This window comes from Brachyistius frenatus, unplaced genomic scaffold (assembly GCF_029030835.1).
Source record: "Brachyistius frenatus isolate BFR_SWC_R1_liver_20210118 unplaced genomic scaffold, ASM2903083v1 Contig_11, whole genome shotgun sequence".
Taxonomy (NCBI): domain Eukaryota; kingdom Metazoa; phylum Chordata; class Actinopteri; family Embiotocidae; genus Brachyistius; species Brachyistius frenatus.
Genome location: NW_027210610.1, coordinates 3372247 through 3389293, shown reverse-complemented (window position 1 = coordinate 3389293; position 17047 = coordinate 3372247). Strand labels below are relative to the sequence as shown.

At 40.2% G+C, this 17047-nt stretch overlaps 1 protein-coding gene across 6 annotated transcripts in view; it reads left to right on the top strand.

Annotated features, from left to right (window-relative positions):
• Positions 1-17047, top strand: part of LOC138616948 (voltage-gated potassium channel KCNC1-like) — a 49682-nt gene that overhangs the window by 21297 nt on the left and 11338 nt on the right. For 2 of the 6 annotated variants that reach the window (XM_069691556.1, XM_069691555.1), the window contains exons 3-5: positions 5701-6682; positions 8164-8358; positions 10329-17042. In XM_069691556.1, coding sequence (XP_069547657.1) covers positions 5701-6682; positions 8164-8358; positions 10329-10585 — 1434 coding nt within the window. In that variant the 3' untranslated portion in view covers positions 10586-17042. Of the gene's footprint in view, positions 1-5700; positions 6683-8163; positions 8359-9309; positions 9439-10328; positions 17043-17047 lie in introns of those variants that run through there. The other 4 variants (XM_069691560.1, XM_069691558.1, XM_069691559.1 and 1 more) reach the window with 3 other exon arrangements.

Genomic DNA, 17047 nt, shown 5'->3' with positions numbered 1-17047 from the left:
TCCCTCTCCATCACTTCAATGCAGTGCTCATGCAGCTACCACTCACTATCTGGGATCAGCAAGTGCGCACACACACACACACACACGCACACACACGCGCACACACACACACACACACACACACACACACACACACACACACACACACACACACACACACACACACACACACACACACACACACACACACACACACACACACACACACACACACACACACACACACACACACACACACACACACACCTCCTGTGCCCATAGGCTGTTTGTCTCCCTGACATTGTGAGTCATGTCCACACACTCACTTGTGCCAGGCACTTACGCCAACAGATGTATACATACAGTACATCCACACCTGTGTGCTGCGTGGTTTGATGTACAGCGTCTAAAAGTACATTTTATTAATGTTCAAACTTCTGCTGTATATTTGAAAAAGAATTGATTTCTGTGATGGATTGATCCATATTGTTTTGATGTTTCGGATCTACAGTGTAATACACTGCACGCTGCCATCTAAAAATACTGTTTAATTACTGAAACCATGAATGAACCTTTGTTTTGTGGTCAGATTAATTGCAGTTGAGTACGACAGGTTAAAGTTGCACCTAGTAGAAATACTTTGTTGAAGACATTTCATTGTTAGGTCAGGCTTTCTTTGATTGCTCTTTGCTGTTGTTCAGGAACACGTTTTGTGTTCAGGTTTTTCAGATTGAAATACAGGTGTGTTATTTCCTGTGTGTGCATGATTTCCCAACAGTAAAAACAACCAACACCACAGTTTAATTTCGAAAAATAGGGCAAATCTGCAATTCAGGAGAGACTTCCCAATTACATCACAAATCTCTGGTGCCCTTGCTGTGTTTGCACTGTGCCAGCTAGACAGGAAAAGACCGAGTGGTTTGACAATATTGTTTTGGTGTGGGTGTTTGTTAATTCATGGGAGTGGGTGGAATTTTTTTATTCACATCAGAATTGTGATACTCATGACACTTAATTGATTCAGAAAATAATAAAAATGTAATTATTTATTATCTTTAAAAAAAATAAAACTTAATATTGTATAACAATAATAATATTGTTACGTTAATGAACCAAACAGAACCAGTTCAACACCTGGATGGTGCAGAGCCTGCACATGCTGGAAAGATAGTGTAGGACACTGGCAAGCCAGTGCAATTAACTTAAACATATTACTTAGAACACACCTTTCTTTACTGTTAGTCAGGAAATGACCCTCATCAAGACCAGTTATCTCATGTTTCATTTGCAGCTGAGTGGGCTAATGACAGGACTCTGGTTTGGCACACGGTGATCTGGAACCAAAATATAGTCCCACTGTTAGTTTTTTATTGAATCAAGAACCAGATTATAACACCAAAAATCTGAATTGAATCTAATGCTGAGATAAAAGAAGAAATATTAATTCGGTAGTACATAAGTTATGTTATATTTTCGGGACACTGTATTGTTGATGATAATGTACATTTATCTGCATTTCCTTTAGGTTGATAAAATTCACAATACAATAGTCTAAATACAATTTGATCAGCTCTATATTTTGTGTATATTATTATTGTTTTGGAGTAACTCAATTAAATTTCTTTTGCCTGGAGGTTAAGACAACCTTATTTAGCGTGAACATACGTGAACACAAAGTATTTCTCTGCAGCAGGAAACAAAACAACTTTTTAATGTGTGTTTAAATAATCTAAACTGATCTGCTTTGTTGAAAATGTAATTTTCAGTGACAGCAGCACCTACTGTGAACAGGATGCTGAACGTTATTTTGACTGTATTAAATTTAGAGGGTACTTAAAGTGTCAGCTCAGCCCAAACAAAGTATTTTTTCTTTTAAATGTTTTGGGCACTAACAGGTCAGCAGACGTGTAGAAAACAGCATGGAGCAAAGTGATATGTTTGAAAAAAATCTGATTATGTTGAACATGTTAAAGTGAGGACCTCGACTGGCTGTTTTTGAATCCATTAGATATTTTTATTCCCGCAATCTTGTGTGTGTTGTAGCCTCACATCGGGATTTAGAATGAAGGTAAACGACACTGAAAGTAAAGCTCAACTGAGCACCTTTAAATCAGATTCATTAATTTAAGCCACTTCTACATGAAAGTGCTTCCAGCTTTGAAATACTGCCATTTTTTTCTGGACTAACATGTTGGACAAAGACACAGAGCTCCGAGTGTCCCTCTGGTTGACAGAGGTTGCTTTTATGGCTACAGCCTGTCATTTAGTATTAGCTTGACATGTTTGCTTCTTTTTCTTTTCCTTCTCCCTCTTCCTCGCTCTTTCATTTCTGTCATACTTTCTGTCCTCTTCCTTGTCTCTTTAGAAGTCCTCTTGTCATGACACAGTCGCATCACATCGAGATCATGAGACCGATGAGCTACCTTCGCTAAGTCGAGCTTCGAAAACTTTTCCCCGAATTAAGTGTTTGAATTACACTGAACGACAGTATTTTGGCATTCGCTCCTCACCCTCTCTTGCTCATACTCTGTCCTTTCTTTAACTTTTTCCTTTGTGCCTCTCTACGCATGGATCCACATCGTCTGGTCTCCCTCCCACCTGTCCGCCCCCTCCTGAGTCTCCACCTGTGTAGCCTACAGAGAAGATATGATGTTACTGCAGTTTTGACACTATTTTCTGTCTGTTCCCTCTGGTGTACGTGTGTTACTTTGTGAATATGTAATGGATAGCATGGATAAAACAACTTACTTTGAGGACACATCCTCAACATTTCATTACTTTCTGTCCATACCAGCGCTGCTCATCTCCTCAGTAAAAACGTTATTATATTACATCATTAATGTCATCATAAGAAATAACAGTAACATGAAAAAATAAGACTATAACACTTCAGGGCAAATCTCTCCTCGTTGCCCTGATTTGTACATATGAAGAGTTTCTGGAGCTCAGCCAATAAGGGAGCATCCTGAGCTGGTGCCTCTGGTGCTATCCTGCTTCCCTGGGACAAAGGGGGGGCTGGTATGGGGGTAGAGGGAGAGTGAGGGGAGGGGGTGGAGGAGTGTTTTAGAACCTCAGTATAGGTGTGTGTGTGTGTGTGTGTGTGTGTGTGTGTGTGTGTGCGTGCGTGTGTGTGCGTGCGCGTGTGTGTGTGTGTGTGTGTGTGTGTGTGTGTTTTCACGATACAGAGGAGGAGAGCACTGCAGCAATCTGAAAAGTAGGTCAGACACCGACTAGTGAGAAACATAGCAGAAGAGAAAAGAGGTAGGGAATAGAGATGGAGAGGAAGAACGGGAGAAGGGACAAGTAGAGAAGAAGGAGAGGGGCAGGGAAAAAAAAGGGTAGAGAGAGTGTGAGAAGGGGCGGTGGTTGTGAGCAGGACAGAAGATGGAAGAATAGAAAAGCTGGAACAAACCTGTTATACACATTAGAAAACTATTCGGGATACAGTGAAGGTAGACATGACTGCAGAACATTAACGGATGGAGCGATCTAAACTTGACGCTGACTTTCCTGGAAGGTCACTTTTCTTTTTTTTTTCTTCTTTTTTTTTTGGGGGGGGGGGGGGGGGTAAATGCTCGTCAGCTAATCTCCTCAACAAATACAGCCGCTCAGAGTATTAAGTCTTCTCCTTAGTCTGTTTCCGTGATAAAGGCACTTAGAGGAAATATGTGTAGGCTCTCATCCAATTTCCAATTCAAAGAAAAAGGGGAGGCGGGGGGGGTGAAGCAAGACCTCTGAAGAAAAAAGTAACTGAGGCTGGTTGCCTCCATTTGCTTAGTTATAAGGTCTCCTCTTATAAGTATGTTGCTCTTGATATTACGTAAGTGCATAATGTCGAAAATACACGGTGACACGCACAATACACTAAGGGCACTCAGGCTTCTTATATATATGGGCTCCACTCAAGTATGAATTACCTTTCTCTTTTGGTTTTCAGGCCATGTCTGTGTTTTATTATTTATTTGATAAAGCACAAAGTATACTGCATCTATAAATACACTGCAGGGCTTGTAGGAACGGATCACAACTGGGAAAGATTGTGCAGTAGCCGCACACACACACACACACACACACACACACACACACACACACACACACACACACACACACACACACACACACACACACACACACACACACACACACACACACACACACACACACACACACACACACACACACACTGACTGGTGTTATCACGCCACTGTAATTGACTCACTGACAATTGAATGAGTTTCTGTAGAATAATAAGCTTGTGTACATACAGTATAGTAAGCTCGCAGATCAAACAGATGGCCGAGAAAATTGCCTTTGAGTGATGAAAAAAAAATAAGCAAACAGTGAAAAACAAGCTCACTGAGACAACAGAGATCTCTGCTGTGGGACACTAGTTATGACTTTGCTACTTTCAGTCCATGAAAGTTACCCCGAGGACAACATTTTAGAAGTGAACAAGCAAACAAAGAGCTGCAAGATATTTTCGTATAGAAAGGTTGCCACTTGTTGAGAGGATGTTATACTCCCCGGAGGTCCAGCAGGAGCATTTCAATTTGAAACAAAGACAGTATCTTAGCAAAGGCATCTTAAACCTTATAGTTACAAATATGTTTTATGTAAACCTTAATTACAGATCAAGTTCAAGACACTTAATGTGTTGGACACAAAGTTCTTAGGGCTCTTCTGTACTTCTGGGATGGCAGCTAACATACATTTGTCAAAATATGGGTTGATTGTAATCAGTATGTGTGCAGTTAATCCAAATACAGACTTAATGTTATGGATAAATCCACAACTTTGCTTCCAATACTTTAAAAACATTCCGAATTTGAAAATGCTCTACGTCTTGTGCTCATTATAATAAACATCTCATTTGAATTGAGAAGTAGGTCAAATGATGTGATGATTGAGTGAAAGGTAATACAACCTGAACATACATGAACCACCAGTCAAGTGAACTTGTAGTTTTATCTGCTCGTAAAACTTATTCCAATGTTTTAAACATTTTACCTTTCTAAATAATGAAAAATTCAGATTTCAAAACATGAGTCTACTCTTTATTTGCAATGCCTGACATCATATACTACCTTTGTAAACAAATGTTTCTTTTTGGGAAAACTGCAACCTTGACAGTTGCACCAAACTCATGCGCCGATGCCGTACAACACAGAAAAAATTGCGCTATGGGAATCACGTGTGGGATTTCTCACTTGTTTACTATGGCATCCATATGATCAGTTATTTATTTATCTCATCCTCTCAGCTTCTTTTCCTTTTCTATTCCTCCATCCTGTCACGTGTTCTCCCTCACAGAGTGCAACAAATGATCTTTCCACCCACTTTAACTTTTTTGATTTCTGTCTTTCAATCTTGCTTTTCTGTTTCCCCTCCATATGTCAGTTCGATATGAGGTCTTAAGAGGTCCAACTAGACTCAAAACAAAATGCAGGCTCTGATAAATATTAAAATAAGCAGACACTTTTGCTGTTTAATATTAAACTGATTGTACTAATATCATATATTTATATATGGGCTTCATTGTCCAATTCGGTGAAAATGTTTTATTTTCTTTGCCGTGGGGTCACAATTGCTGTTGTTTTTCTTTTTTTTTTTTGTCTATTTTATTCCAATCTTATTGTTTTGAAACTGACTCTCTCCTTCCTTTTGTCTTTCTCTGTTTTCTCTTCCTGTTTTTCTTTCTGTTTTCTGTTTTCTTCCGTCCAGTATGTGGCATTTGGCTCCCTATTCTTCATCCTCATCTCCATCTCCACCTTCTGCATGGAGACGCACGAGGCCTTCAACACCATCCTCAACAAGACAGAGAACGTCACGGTGGGCAACATGACCCATGAGGAGATCGTATACGAGGTGGTGACTGACAGCTGGTTGACGTATGTTGAGGGCGTGTGCGTCATTTGGTTCACCATTGAGGTCTTGCTGCGAGTCACCTTCTGCCCAGACAAGTTGGAGTTCTTCAAAAGCTCCCTCAACATCATCGACTTCGTGGCCATCCTGCCCTTCTATCTGGAGGTTGGCCTGAGCGGTCTGTCCTCCAAAGCTGCCAAGGATGTCCTGGGGTTCCTCCGTGTTGTCCGATTCGTCCGTATCCTCCGAATCTTCAAGCTGACCCGCCACTTTGTGGGACTCCGTGTTCTCGGCCACACCCTCCGCGCCAGCACCAATGAGTTCCTCCTGCTCATCATCTTCTTAGCCCTCGGTGTCCTCATCTTCGCCACCATGATCTACTATGCCGAACGAATCGGCGCAGACCCAGACGACCCAACAGCCAGTGCCCACACCAACTTCAAGAACATCCCCATTGGATTTTGGTGGGCCGTTGTGACCATGACCACGCTGGGTTATGGAGATATGTATCCGGAGACATGGTCGGGGATGCTGGTGGGTGCGCTGTGTGCCTTGGCTGGTGTGCTAACCATTGCTATGCCTGTACCTGTCATTGTCAACAACTTCGGCATGTACTACTCTCTGGCCATGGCCAAACAAAAGCTGCCCAAAAAGAAGAACAAACATATCCCCCGAGCGCCGCAGCCAGGGTCCCCCAACTACTGCAAGCCAGATGCCCTGGCAATGGCTACCGCATCACCGCAAAGGATCCTGGGAAATGTCTTAGGCGGAGTGATAGGGTCTGGAGGCATTGGGGGTGACTGTCCTCTCGCCCAAGAAGAAATTATAGAGATCAACAGAGGTGAGCGATTAAGTGCCTTTATTTTGTTCTTTTGAAAAAACATATTGGTGAAAAAGAGTTTATATTCAAGTGTCAAACTCATCTGTGTTAAACTGACAATTTTAGACATGCACACTGATGTCTAAAGGTCGGGTGGAGAATCACGAGTGCCAAAGTGTCAAGAGAAAGAAGTAGGCAGGGCTATCAGGAAGTCATGTATAGTTGATTCTCAAGCCACCCTGGAGAATTCACTGGCCCATCAGAACTCATGTGTAATTTATGATCAACTGGTTGGTTCACGGTTGCCTTAAGGCGCCCATCTGCCAGTGAAGAACAAACACTATGGAAGGAAAATGAACTCAATTATCTATTAAAACAGCTTAATGCATCTCAATTTGGGCTGACTTCACATATTTTCTCTCTGGCATTAGCATTAAAATCAGGAAGAGAGGTAATTTGGCTCTCTGCTTTTTGCATGCTGCAGCGTCAGGCGTCAGTCACATGCTACAATAATGCACCTTTAATGCATTACTTTACCGGCTTAGTCATCAGTGAGCCAGAAAATATTGGTTTCATCAGTGCTTTTACTACAGCTTGTCTGCTTGGCTTTCTTCCAGGCTTTTTGTTCGTTGTGTCAGGAGATTTTCTTTTTTTTTCTTTTGCAGGAAGTTGTATTAGTCAAACTTTTGTCAAACAAGACTCCTCTGCAGTATCATCATGCTGCAACACAACAAAGAAACAGCATATTTGAGCGTGACTCCTCAGCAGGCACTTGACATGTCTATGACAGTTTTAAAGAGTTTATAGGCCACCGTTCAGAACTTTCTTCAGTCATTGTTTAGTCTTTAAAATTAAAAAAATAATGCCACGTTAGCAGAACCACAAGTAGATAACACAACTTAAAAGAAATCTGAATAACAACAAATAACTTCCATAAATTCCATACACCGTTACAGATGTGCACATCTGGGACACTGTAATCAGCAAAGATTTGGTAGTTTTCTTAATTAATGACCTGTGAGCTGTTTCATAAAAGCAGAATTAAGAAATCCAGGATAATAGAGTAAAGCCAAGCTTGACCTAGCCCAGTCAGTGCATCCTGGTTTAATGTCCTTCACCATTGCCAAACCTGGCTGATCAGACGCAGAGTAACTGCTGACTGAAAGGCACAAGGATTAATTAAGCCTGGCTGTTAGCATGTATGTATTTAAACGCTAACCAGTCATGTTTAACATTAAGTTTAAATGTTAAACTGTGTTTGATTATTTTACAATATCAATAATAATCCTATTTCTCGTTATATGTGGGAGACTCTTAACTTATTAACCTCAAAATGCAAATTTATAGTAAAAAAATCAGTTGCTTTATTTTTTCACACTTGATTCATGAACTAAATTCATATACATTAAGTTTTTTTTTTTTATAGTATTTGTGATAAAGTAGACAGTTCTCATACAGTTATTTTCCTGTAAGTTTTTTTCCCTTTGCTTTGCCCCATCTAGATTCCAAGCAGAACGGTGACGCAGCCTCAGCCGCCTTGGCTAACGAGGACTGCCCCACCATCGACCAAGTGCTGAGCCCAGACGAGAGGAGCCCCATTGGGCGAGGGCCGACCCGGGAACGCTACCAGCAGGACCGAGCCTGCTTCCTACTCAACACCAGGGAATTCCGCGCCACAGATGGGAATGTGCGGAAAGGTATGTGTTGCACCAGGAGACGGACGTGCAAACACAAACATCTTACATAAACACACTGTCAGATGCCAGGCTCTATATAAATGACGATATATATATATACATATGTTGAGTGTGCAGCCAATGCAGATAAAGCACCTGTAGGTTACTGTATGTTTTTCAGATCAAACATTTAGGAAACATGGGTTAGATTGGAGACTCTAATCACAGCTAGAAACCAAACTTGCACACATCTGCAGTCAGACAATTACAACACGTGCACATACGCCTTGCCCTTCTGCTCTGCTCTCTGTTTCCACCTCTTCACACTCATGTTGTCTGTATTTTCATCACCGCTTGGTATCACGTTTTATTTCTTCTGTCAGACAAAGATTTTCTGTCCCTCTTCCTCTCTCCTTTTTTTTTTTTTCCTTTCTCTTCACACGGCCTCAGTCACATCTTCTATCTTTCCATGGTGTCTATGAATTTCATTCTGTGTCTCATGATGTCACATTCATTCATGCTCAAAAACGATCTCCGTCTTTCTCTGTCTTTTGGACTCAGACAGTTGACCATGCATTAATTTACTTCTCGTCACTTCTGTTTCTCCTTGTCTGTTTCTCTCTCTCTCTCTCCTGCCTTGCATCGTCCCTTTTTTTTTTTTTACCCCCCCCCCCCAAATCCTTTGACGACTTCTCCTCCCTAACCTGCCCCACATTTACCCTCCTGGTTACCCTGTACCCTCTGCTCCATCTTTAATCCCATGCCCTCCCACCCACCCCTTTCCTTTGTGCTACACGTAACCCCCCCCCTATTTTTCTGCCCCCATGTGCATTATATTCATGCTCATGAAAACCTGACACCTCGACTCATTTACTACTGCAATCCAACCACCACCACTGCCGCCAACCTGCACCAAAACACTCCCTCACACTCCCTCCAAACTTTCAACACCCCTTGTTGACAACAAACTAGAGGCAGCAGCCCTGGCACCCAGCCCAGACTCCCCTCTGACTGAGGATTGGTTTAAGATGGAAGGGTCTCTGTTACAGCAGGACCTCAATGCAAACTCCACCTCCTCCTGGATCAAACCATAGACCAGAGGTAACACTGACAAAAGTTGAAAAAAAATTAAATAAATAAAGGAGCCCATAGTCTAGTTAACTTTAGACGGAAAGCAACCCATAAACTGTGACCTGGCTCTCCATGACATAGCATGTTTTGCAATTGCACAAACTACGGCACAGCAATATCCAGTAGCACCCACTTTAACACAGTTGCAGCTGCACACAGTATGTATGACTTCAAATCACCAATACACCAGTCTTTTCACAGTGTTGTGTCTAAATGTTCGATGGCGTTTGAAGTGTCACCTGTAAGGAGTCTTATCTGTGCCTGAAAGTGTGCTGTCAACTTTAAGAGACTGATGCAAACAGTTGAGCTAAGGTTAGGTCCAACTTCAACACGTGAATATTCAGGTTTGGGTGGAAAAGGACATTTTGAGGCTCATCATCTGATTTGTGAGGTATTTCATTGAATGAAACCTAACCTCAGCCCAATATCCTACTTGCAGAAAAGTTTGCTTTATTATATGAAATATGATAGTCTCAATGAACAATGTACAAGATGTAAAAAAAACCCAACAACTACAAAACATCTGGACCCACAATACACCTACAATAAGTAGAGAGCACAAACTTGTGTGTGTGTGTGTGTGTGTGTGTGTGTGTGTGTGTGTGTGTGTGTGTGCGTGTGCGTGTGTGCGTGCGCGTCTGTGTGAGAGCTTAAAACGTCATACAGTCACGAGTGCAAGAGCGCATCCACGTGGGCATGCACATGTGCAAAACACATCCAGCAGCTCAAGTGACAATAACCAAGTTGTTGTGTCCTGTGTCAATAACTAATAAAACATACACTGAAGAAGAATGAACGGGAAACAGCGGGTCACGTTGTTGTCTGATGTGCCTCTGTGTTGTTGTTGTCTCTCTCTTCAGGTTGTGTCATATCACGCGTGTGTATGTGGGCTTTTTCATTCTTACATGTTATACACTGTGTCTCTGTCCTCTCAGTGCCGTCTGAGTGTTGTGTTTGTGTTGTCGTGTGTGGCTTAATTTGGTTTCTCCCTTCTACTGTGTTTATTCATGTTATTCCCTGCCCCACAAACCTCCACCGTGGCAAACAAAAGCACGCACTGCAATATATAAAAAGGAAAAACAAATATATATATAGTTTCTTCCACTCGTATATGTAATATGTACATGTACTCATGCACAAGGGCTTTTATTATCGACAATAATGTGGTGAAGGCTCAATGATTTGCATGCTTACATGTACATATGTTGCGTTTTATGTAAAAATCAATTGGCCAGCCATGCTAGCTTCACACAGATGTGATTGTGAGAGCAGTGCTGTACTTTAGCTTTCCAAGGCCCGTGGTTCCTGGGGTTAGTGGACATCTATGTCAAGGGATAGTACCTCTTGAAACATGGCACGCTGAAACCAAGCAAACATTTGAGACTGTTTTAATAAAAAAATCTATTTAATTTATAAATCAGCGACAACATTTCAATGCTGATTTACAAAAGAATTGTGCTACGAGCGTGTAATGGATCTGAAATACTATTTCCTGGACCGTGTAACTGTGCTTTCAGTGCCTAGTGTAGTCCAAAGTTCAGGACCTGTACTGTATTTGTACCTGCATAGAAATCAAAAGGAATGTAAGCTGCACTCTGTGACTGAAACACTCACTGACCAGACAGACAGACAGACAGACAAACAAACGCTGTGACAGATTTGACTGAAAAGTGGCTACATGCTGTCTCAGGTAAGCAAGCCTCGAGCCTTTTATTCAGAGGTCGCTGACATCGCTACAGTTTTAAATGGTTCTTATGTATACAACTGAAATTTAAGTGCTTCAAAAATCCCTCTTTAAAGCAAATCAGGAGTCCAGTGGAAGAAATGAACAGGCTCGGTCCTGACAGGAAAGTTGTGCCTTCAGGTTGTGGATGAATATGCCGAGCCCCGTTGAGTAAAGAAACAGATTTCTCTTGGTGCATACAGTAAATAACCGTAGGAATTCGATCTGTTTCTTGCTTCCTCTGAAACCTGATTCTCTGGCATTTGATGACAAGGTCGTGTGTATATAACGGCCTGCGATGGACAAATGACCTGTCCAGGGAGTTGTCCCCCCCTCCTACTACGTGAAAATAAAAAGATGTCTACGCATAGAAAAGCCGTTAAAATCTGTAAATCAAGAAGTATTGCACATCAAGATGAGCCAAAAACAATCTTAGTTATTGTCCCTGTTCTCTGCTGATTATAAATGTTCTCCGTCTTGTTTTTAAAGAGGGATTCTCACGCTGTCTAAAACTCATTCCTGTGTGCTTCATTTGTGATTTATTTGGTAGATATATGCATAAGATGTCTTTGGCAACTTCCTTTCTTAGCTTTCCTTCTTTTTGATCGTTGGCCATTTGACTTCCTCTGCACCCGGTGCTCTATGCATGGCTCACAAAGGTCAAACGGTCAATCACCCCTCTGATTGCTCACTCCAAATCGCTCCTACAGACCTTCTTCAAGGACCTCAGTCACGTTGGGCTCTGTATCTTTTTCTTTTATCTCTCTCCTCCTCCACTCTCTCTCCACTATATATGTATAAGTTGTTTTTGTTATGTTGTTGTTGTTGTTGTTGTTGTTGTTGGTACTAGTGTGTGCTTTTTTATGTGTCTAACATGGAGTGTACATTTTCCATTTAGTATTTTTGTAGAGTATTTTGAAGCAATTTGTAGAAATTTGTGTTTATGTGTTGTAGTGTGGATGCTTTATTGTTTCAGTGTGCATAGAACTAAGTTATGTTTCTGTAAAGTTATTATATTTTGCTGTCGTCTGTGGTCGTGGTCTGTTTTCTCTTAATGTCTTTGAGTTTTGTACAACTGTGTTTTTGTTGTTTTGACCTCCCCTATGTTCCTCCTGTGTTCTGGTTTAAGTTTCACCATCACCTGCTGTCTGTCCTCGATAAATTGGAATGATTAAAAAAATCCTGCCAACTTAACAGTGAAATTAATTAACAAGGTGGTGCAAAGCTCACTGGTTAAGGACATTCTCAAGGAGGTTTGACAAAAAAACTAATTATTTATTACTAAATTCAACCAAAGCCATAATGTGAACATTTCAATGTATTTTTGATGCAAGAACAGGCATACGACTTTATTTATCAACTCCTACCACTCATGAACTAATCAAATATTGTGGTTCTAGAAAAAATTGCTCTTCATCCACATTTCATCCTCCCATTATTTACTCTATTGATTTATAATTCAGTTATTGATTAGGATCGACTGCTGGTGGAAGTATTTTTAAATCCCTATGGTTTTGTGATATTCACTTGAACTAAGCCACCACAGAATTTTTATACCTGTGCTCATGCAGTTATTTACCACAGTCAATTTCTGCTGTAGACAACCTTTATTGCAGTAAGTGGCTTATTACAACAAGCTACAGAATAATAACTCAAAATTTAACTCCTAAAAAGTTTCTTGTGCAAACTTATTTGTGTGAACACGTGTTTTATGTGGTAACGCTTGTCAGTCCACTTGTCTCTACTCTTCTAGGTCTACACAGTATGTAAAACTTGTTCTTCATCGACATGCATGTTCAAACGTGTGTAACAATTCCACTCTGTGTGTCTTACTGTTTCCTCTTCACTACATTCTGCAAATATTCAGCCTGAGCCAGATTTTTACCTCGTTAAAGGAAAAATACATGGTCTGTATATATGTACAGTGTACCATATATGGATGTACATATGATAAATGCTCACGTATGTGTATGATAAGTATAAGTATGAAATACAAATGTATTCAAGTTTTAATGACACTGTAGAGGTCTATGTGACCTTCATACTGCTAAGGAGAGGATGCAGGATAAAGTTGCACGTTCTCTAGTTTCCCAAAAAGACATGGAAAGTACTGTATGTACTGTATGCTCACATTGTGGCTTCAGTAATGGTTTTAGGGAGATCAATACTTCTAATCATGGGTAACAGGAAATCACACCATCTTTAACAGGCAATTGATCCCATGCAAGAATGATACAGTGTGTGGCCACGCTAAGAATAGAACGTGAGCAGTCAGTAAATCCTGCGTCTCCATCGCAAACACACCCCCATGAAATGATAGGACACGTGTGAGGTAAGAAATAGAGATGGTCAAGTAGTTCTCTGCCTCCTACACGCATACAGTACATACACGAATGTTTAAGTCTATTATTTTGAGTCTATATGTTTGATTTTACATAACTATTTCCTGGGTAAACAATCTGGCCACAATATTTGCAGCTCTTTTCTCCATTACTCTGTCTTCCCTCTACATCTCCCTCTGTGATTAACACTCATTCTCCATCCCATCCCCAGGCCGCCACTGCAGTGCAAGTGTAACTAAAGTCTGACTCTAGGTAGGTAAATACTCCCTCCATAGTGTAAATGAAGTGTGACTTTGGGCAGGAATTATGTCATCACTGAATACAGTGACAGCCAGAAACTCTCCATCTCCCCTGATGGAGAATCCCAGAGCACAAACCCTGCTGATGTTGTTGTAAATACAGCAGATAGCTCAGAGAGGAGGAGAGCAGACTGTGACAGACTGCAGTGGCTGAGACGATGAACTTCACAAGGATTTTTATTGTCAAAGAAATACTTTCATACAAAAAAGACACAAATATCAGTCAACTAAAAACCATCACGATCATCAGAACCACGTTACTGTCTGATCCTCATTATTCTCCATCAGTTTCACCTTTTGTCTCATGAACAGATGATTATTTTTTTTTTTAACTTTCTTCTTCATATTTTACTGATATGACAAGTGTTACAAATTAAAAAGGACATCTATCAATGCTACAGATCCAACATGAAAGCCACGATTCAGGATTACAAACATGACCACCTTTACTTTCACCAGTTTAGTCTTAGTTCAGTTATAAAATATATAAAACAGTGCCATTAGTCTTCATTTAATCACATCGGCAGTGTGTATTCTTCTTCTCTTTCTTTGTCTCTCCACTCGGCATGCTGCATGCAGACTTCTGCTTATCACGAAGAATAAATCTGAAGGATTTTCTCAGTAGAATAAAAAAACAAATTAACTTCAAATAGATGCCTCCAAACATATTTTTAAAGTCCTATAATGCGTAATTTAAATCTGTAGTAAAGCAGTTCCTAAATATTTAGCTTCATATAACTCACTAATGAGCTGTTGAGACATTTCTATAACAACAGAAGTAATATACAAGTACCCCAATGGATTTTATTTTTTTATATTAAAGCTTTAGTAGTCTGCAACTATTGAAGTGAACAATATTATATGGCACAGTAGTTTGTTGCACATTTAAATAAAATAACCCTACTTAAATTAGAGTATCCTCAAGATTTCACTCTTGCTCCATTTGGCAACATCCGCGCTGACATTGATAAGTAGTAGGAACTGTACGATCTGTCACCGAAATGACAAATACAACCGTGTTGTTTTGTAGCCACATTCTTAATGAATAAAAAAACACAAACACAATTTGTTTCCTGATGCTGTTTAACAGTAAAAGCCACCCCATGTGTCAGCAGTTGAATGCTTTTAATATGAAGCAGCAGCAGCAAATGTTCTGTTTGCATTAGGGGAAACTTTATACAGCTCTGGCACGAGTCTGAGAGCCAGCAGTAAACCGAGAAGCTGACATAATTTACACTGGATTAAATGCACACGGAATTTCCTGTGAATCCCGTGTGTGTGTGTGTGTGTGTGTGTGTGTGTGTGTGTGTGTGTGTGTGTGTGTGTGTGTGTGTGTGTGTGTGTGTGTGTGTGTGTGTGTGTGTGTGTGTGTGTGTGTGTGTGTGTGCGTGTGTGAGGGCGTGTGGTATCAAAAGGAGGGTTTGAAATCTTGAGAATAATATCTTTATCAAGCTAATAAGCATTAGTTAGTTGAGGTATTTTTCTGATTATGTGTCAGCATTTACTAGCGAGCATTCTTCTACAGTATTTCCATAATTTGAAAAGTTTAAATTTTTTTTTTTTTTTTTTTACTGCTGTAGTCGTTCCTCCTGTCGTTGCCCCTTAACTGAGTCAGCAAATATCACAAATATGGCTGCCATTTTTATGCAACCTGACAATTTGTCTTGATACTATTAGGCAGTATAAACAAAATCTTTCCGTAAGTGAACTTGAGAATGAAGCAGCACCACCGATTTTCCATACAGCTTCTGAGAAATCTTTGTGTGACATGAAGCCTAAGAAGCCCGGTGAAAATGCATCATCAATATTTCACTGAGCAGCCATCCAAGTAATGCATCTGAGCAAAAAAAAAAGCACTTTTATTTGTGGTTGGTTCAAATGATGCGTTATCGAGAGAGGTAGACTTGGCCACTTTGCAGCACAATATTGCTGTATTTTTGTTTTACCTTTTCAGCAGGAAGGCACAAAGGGCGTAACACTGTACCAATGAGTGTTCTTTGTTGTCTGACTGTGGCCATGTGATGGTTGGAGTTTGACAAAAACATGGACTTGTAACTTCAAGATTTTACCACAAACTCTGTTAGCATTACTGCATTACATTAGAATTAATATTCAGCTGAGAAAACACATCGTTAATGAAACTGTAAAACTCCACCCATTATATTGTCCGTTAGCCATTGTTAGAGCAGAATACTGCTACCTACCAATGGTGTCTTTCACTTCACCTGATGCAACAACACTCCGTCAACACAGCACTGCCTCCTCTGTGGCTGCTTCCTACAGGGAGAACTCAACTTCTGCATGCTGTTACACACCAGAAATACAGCGGGAAAGGACACAAAGGCCAATGAGCTATTCCTTACATAAATTGGTTACTGTAGACGTACCTCGAGCAGTGCAAGTATTATGCATTATAGTTCAAAGTCACTTGCGCGGCTGGATTTAGTCATTCAATCACTCTTTCCTACCACGTGTCATTTCCCACTGTAGAAAAATGTGGTTTCATTTCAGGATGCGATTACCGGGGGATAGGAAGTGTTTGTAAATGTTACTGAAAGGACATTTCTGTGTTGGCCATTTGAAGTTTACAGCAACCAAAAGCAAATACTAAGTTGGCTGTAAATGAAGTTTAATACAAATCAATTACCTGTTCTATATAAATTCATTGGGGGCATATATAAGCTTCATGTGGTCAACTCCTACACTGTATCAGTGACATCTCTTTCAGTAGTTTTGGCCAAATATATGTCTAAAACACCCAAACATTGGACATTACCCTCCTCATGAGAAAATGTTGGGTGATTTATGCAATCGGCCGAGAATTGCTGTTAGCTTTTTTAATATCAAAGAAATTTTTGCTTTTTGTTTTGAGAAAAAAACGACATATCATAACTCGCATTTTCTTGTTTTGTCTTGTCTTGTCTGTCTTGTCTCTGTCTGTCCTCGTCTCTCCTTTATATGTCTTTATGATTTGATAACATTTATCTTACCCTCGGTTTATTCCTTTCACTTATATGCTTCTTTTCTTTTTGATTTCCTCTTAAAACATCGTAAACCTCATGTTCATGTTTCAAAACTCAAAACAAACCACCTAAATATGTAAAATCTGTCTTAAAATGCCCAAACATCTCAACATTTATTTGATTTGCATATGAAATCAAAACAAATACACATTATATAATGAATCAATCCACGGTTAAAATTATTTTCGTAAA